Source organism: Aotus nancymaae, unplaced genomic scaffold (genome assembly GCF_030222135.1).
Source record: "Aotus nancymaae isolate 86718 unplaced genomic scaffold, 86718_ANA_hifiasm-v0.15.2.pri h1tg000032l_0, whole genome shotgun sequence".
Taxonomy (NCBI): Eukaryota; Metazoa; Chordata; class Mammalia; order Primates; family Aotidae; genus Aotus; species Aotus nancymaae.
Window position 1 is genome coordinate 31,412,914 of NW_026988445.1, and position 5,016 is coordinate 31,417,929.

At 58.4% G+C, this 5,016-nt stretch overlaps 1 protein-coding gene across 10 annotated transcripts; it reads left to right on the forward strand.

Moving 5' to 3' along the window:
* Positions 1 to 111: 111 nt before the first annotated feature.
* MRPL55 (mitochondrial ribosomal protein L55) lies at positions 112 to 3,401 on the forward strand. 10 transcript variants are annotated; one of them, XM_012472680.2, is made up of 5 exons: positions 144 to 258; positions 520 to 720; positions 1,432 to 1,515; positions 1,873 to 2,074; positions 3,170 to 3,401. In XM_012472680.2, the coding sequence occupies exons 3-5, from the start codon at positions 1,490 to 1,492 to the stop codon at positions 3,326 to 3,328; spliced, it is 387 nt and encodes a 128-aa protein (XP_012328103.2). In that variant the 5' UTR covers positions 144 to 258; positions 520 to 720; positions 1,432 to 1,489; the 3' UTR covers positions 3,329 to 3,401. The 10 variants fall into 10 exon arrangements, with proteins under 10 accessions (XP_012328100.2, XP_012328109.2, XP_012328103.2 ...); XM_012472677.2 differs by lacking the exon at positions 520 to 720 and having other exon boundaries at positions 112 to 258; XM_012472686.2 differs by lacking the exon at positions 520 to 720 and having other exon boundaries at positions 112 to 149.
* Positions 3,402 to 5,016: the final 1,615 nt, after the last annotated feature.

The following is a 5,016-nucleotide window of genomic DNA, read 5'->3' on the forward strand; positions in this document are numbered from 1 at the left end:
TTGCGTCACACAGCGCCGGCCCCGCCCAGTGGGGGGTATATCTTCCTGCCTCGCCCACTTTTGCCCCGCCCCGCCGTGGGAAACGTCATACTGCGCGACACGGCGTCTGCCAGTGACGTCGTGGGCTGCGCGCCGCAGCGTGCAAGGCGGTGAGTGTGCCGTGACCTCACGCGTGTCTTCGTCCTTGCCTTAGTTTCCTACCTGGAAGTCTGGACCGCCTGTCCTCAGGCCCCTCCGCAGCGACAGAGGCGGCCGCAGGTTGACACCTCGTGTGGCCGGGAGCAGAAACGGGCGCTGTGCTTGTCCTGGGCCCCTCTCCCCGTGGAGTCGGGAGGGAGGGAGGCAGGGAAGGGGACAGGGGGCTGCATCTGTCCTGGGCCCTTGTCCCCGTGGGGTCTAGCGGGAAGGGAGAGGGAGCTTCCCCCGAAGACCCTCCTGGACCAGCCGCAGGCTCCTGTGCTGGTGAAAACGAGAGAGAGGGATGTGGGCATAGGACACGGAGCAGGATTTCCATTTTAGATGCAGCAGGACCTGTCTTCAGGTCCTTCGTTGGTGTGAGGGATAGGGGGTACGCCCGAGGAAGCTGGGCGCTCGGCCTCCGTGCAGCCTCATCTCCTGGAATCTGAGTATTGGAAACTGGGCTTTTACCTCGGACACCACAGCCCAGCCTCCCATGGGAATCCAGGTCACAGCAAAGCAGCCCTGGGCCTCCATTCTCCTGTAAGCAAGCATGACGATCCTCACCTCACTGGGTGTTTATGAAAACTAGCAATGACCTTAGAAAGCAAGGCATGAGCTGGACGTGGCGGCTCACGCCTGTAATCCCGGCACTTTGGAAGGCCAAGGTGGGCATCATGAGATCAGGAGATTGAGACCATCCTGGCCAACATGGTGAAACCCTGTCTCTACTAAAAATACAAAAATTAGCTGGGCATGGTGGCATGCACCTGTAGTCCCAGCTACTCGGGAGGCTGAGGCAGGTTAATTGCTTGAACCTGGGAGGTGAAGGTTGCAGCGAGCCGAGACAGCACCACTGCCCTCCAGCCTGGTGACAGAGCGAGACTCCATCTCAAAAAAAAAAAAAGAAACCATGGCATGAGCCATGAGCCCAGCTCCACTTTTGAGGCTGCAGTCCATTCAGAGGGGTTTCCCAGACTCCGTAACGGCCAGAACAGACAGCCTAGGCCCTGCTGCAGACTGTCTCAGAATCTTTGGGAGTAGTGACCAACTTCTGCTTTTGGAAACACCACTACAGGCGGTTCTGAGAAGTGCAGGGGATAGTGGGAGAGGTTGGTGAGTGACGTGGAGATTGCTTGTGTCTTGGAGGTATATTGGGGTCTGTGGCTACATCCTGGGTTGGGATTTGATGAGAACCCATTAGGTGGAAGAACCTTCCTTTAAAAAAAGATCTCTCCATTCTCTGCCTAGCAGGTTGCACGCCAGGGCCTGTACTGACCACCGCCACGTGCCACTGGGGCTCTGAGGAGGAATGGCGGCAGTGGGCAGCCTGCTTGGGTAAGCATGAACTTTCAGGTCCCTGGGGATCGCTGTTAGGGGCACCCCAGGGAACCCCTCTCTTCAGCAGGAAACGGTAGTTCTAAGCCTCCCTCGTCCCAGCTCTTGTCCACTGTCCCCTGTGCTGGAAGCCTCATGCCCTTGCTCAGCCTGGCAGCCTCTTCCTGGCTAGGGGCCAGAGCGGCTCTGACCACAGCCTGCGGCTCCTCAGGAAAGCCCTAGGCTGATCCTGGCATGTGCCAGCTCTGGTAGTGTCTCCTGTAGCCTGGCAGTGCCCCATCACGGCCAGCCTCAGTCATGTTGGGACTCTCTGCTGTGGCAGTGTCGGCTGACCAGCGCTTGCATGTTTATCTGCAGCCTGCTAAGATGCAGCGCCATGAAGGCCGCTGGGCCTACGCTCCGCTGCCTGCATGCATCCTCCCGGTGGGCCGACAGCAGCAGGGCCTCACTCGCTCGTGTGCGCCGCCAGGCCTATGCACGCCTCTACCCCGTACTGCTGGTGAAGCAGGATGGCTCCACCGTCCACATCCGCTACAGGGAGCCGCGGCGCATGCTGGCGGTAAGCTTTCCTTGACAGGTGCTTCCGGGTGCCAGGCTTGGAGTGGGGCTGTGGTGGGAGTGCGAGTGGCCAGTCGCCTTAGGAGGGAACGTGGCTGTGGTCACTGTGCCGCATGACAGGAGTCGGGGGAGCAGGTGGCTGTTGGAGGAGTGGAAGAGGGTGAATCCCAAACTGCCTCTCAGCACCAGCATTAGACAGGACTCACCACTAGTGTGTTTTTCTGTTTTTTGGTTTTTTTTGAGGCAGAGTCTTACTCTTTCGCCAGGCGCCAGGCTGGAGTGCAGTGGCATGATCTCGGCTCACTGCAACCTCTGCCTGCCTGCTTTAAGCAATTTTCCTGCCTCAGCCTCCCGAGTAGCTGGGACTACAGGCACGTGCCACTGTGCCCAGCTAATTTTGTATTTTTTAGTAGAGACGGGGTTTCACTTTGTTGACCAGGATGATCTCGATCTCTTGACCTCATGATCCACCCGCCTTGGCCTCCCAAAGTGCTGGGATTACAGGCGTGAGCCACCGCACCTGGCCTGTGTTTTTATTTTTAAATTTATTTTTTGGGACAGGGTCTCGCTCTGTCAACCAGGCTGGAGTGCAGTGGCACAGTCTCGGCTCACTGCAGCCCTGACTCTAGGCTCTTGTGGTCCTCCCACCTCAGCCTCTCCCGTAGCCGGGACTGCAGGTGCATACCACCATGCTTTGCTAATTTTTTTAAAGACTTTTTTGTAGAGATGGGGTCTCTCTTTTTTTTTTTTTTCTTTAGCTCTTACACAAGAGATGGGGTCTCTGTGTTGCCCAGACTGGTCTTGAACTTCTGGGCTCAAGCAGTCCTCTCATCTCACCCTCCCAAAGTGCTGGGATTACAGGCATGAGCCACCGTGCCTGGCCTTGTGTGTTTTTATAAACATCAAATCTGGGGAAGACACAGAACAATTTATTTTAAAGATTGAAAGCTTTGAAGAGAGAGACCAATAGAATGTTTGAAAATTAAGCTAGCATAAGATGGAAGACACAAGTTGAGGGGAAGGCCTTGGGCTGTGACCTCAGTAGCTCCCAAGGTCCCTCCGTCCACATGGACGAAACTTGGTCTGTCCCCTGCAGATGCCCGTAGATCTGGACACCCTGACTCCTGAGGAGCGCCGGGCCAGGCTGCGGAAGCGTGAGGCTCAGCTCCAGCGGACGAAGGAATACGAACAGGAGCTCAGCGATGACTTTGATGTGGAGCGCTACCGACAGTTCTGGGCCAAGACCAGGAAGTGACTGTGGCTCCAGCCACGCTGGGACATTGCTAAGATGGGAGAGCAGTTCTTAAATCATATGCTGTCAAAGCTGCCACGTGGAGTCCGTGTCTGTGTCTGTCTTCTCACTTGGTGTGTGCCCCGGCCTGGCAGCTTGCCCTCTGAAAAGCACCAGCTCAAGCATAGAGAGGGCTCCGTGGACGAGCGGGGCGAGGGTTGTGGGTTTTGGACACTGCTCTGGGGCTGTGGCACACAGACAACCATGTGGGCAGCACCCAACACCAAGCTCTGCCTTCCCAGCCTCAGGGGCACCAGGGCGACAGCACAGTGGGCCTCAGGTTGGTTCCTAGGAGGGGCTGGGTTTTCTGGGCTCAAGGCATCAGCTTCGGTGGGGCAGCCCTAGGACCACCCTTCCCAGTGGGCATAGCCTGCATCTCCCGCCCTGGGCCTGCATTCCCACACTGCTCCCGGGAAGGTTCTGCCCTGGGAGGGTCCCCAGAGGAGCAGCCAGCCCTGGCTGTCCATGACTCCTCATGGGGTATGCAGAGCCCTGCAGTTACACACAGCCCAGGGGGATCCACAGACCTGCTCCATCTGTCCAGAGGCTGGTTTCACTCAAAGCAGCTCCCGCTGATGTGTGGGTGCCTTCCACCTGCACACCAGCCTGGGTTTTGGACGGCTCAGGGCCCAGGCTGCTTCCTGTTCCTGCCTTGGGGTGTTACTGGGTCCCAGCTGGCAGGCTCTCTCTCTGACACCTGATGCCCACCAGGGAGTTCTTGCAGTGTTGCTCTGGGATTGCTGGGGAGGTGGGGGTGTGCTCTGCCATGGCCCTGCGATGACAGTGCTGCCAGTTGAGCTGGGCAGCGTCCTCACAGGCCCTTTCCTTGCCCCTTGTTTGTTCCTGGCCCTTTGCTCATCCCTCTGGCCTTCAGCTGTGCTGAGGAGAGCCTACAAGGGATGTCCTGTGGCCCGGCAGTGCCTGACCTCACGTGGATGGGCTGTGTGGCCACCTGGGAAGGGATGTCCTGTGGCCCGGCACTGCCTGACTTCACGTGGATGGGCTGTGTGGCCACCTGGGAAGGGATGTCCTGTGGCCTGGCAGTGCCTGACCTCACATGGATGGGCTGTGTGGCCGCCTGGGACTCTGCTTTGCAGGGTTACTTCCTGAGCAGGCTCCATGGAGCCCTTTCTCTGAATTTGTGGCCTCAATCCCTGTGGCATATAGAGCTGGCTTCCTGGCCGTACTGTGTACTCACTCGGCTCTTCCTCCACTGTACCCAGCCTCCTCCTGCTCTAGTGGGCTCCCCTGGGACCTCCACCCTCCTGGGTCCAGCTTCACTGCTGTCTACATAGAGGGCACCACTGTGACTAGTGTCCCCGGCCGGGCCTCCACCCAGCAGGCACAGGCCATGCCACCTCCACCCCAGTGACCCCTCCTGTGGCCTACAGCTTGTCAGGCTAACGGGCACAAAACTGACCTGGTCTCTTCCCCACAAACCTGGTTCTCGTGTTGCCAAGTGGCTGCATCCTCACAGCTGCCCAGACCAGCGCCTCAGAGCCGTCCTGGACTCCTGCCTGACGTCCACCTGGCCCTGCTGTCCCTTCACCACACCTGACATCCAGTCAGTGGTCAGACTCCACAGCCGGACCCTGCCACGTGGGCCAAGTCCACCCTGGCCTGGCAAGCCATAATAGTACACAGGAGATGAT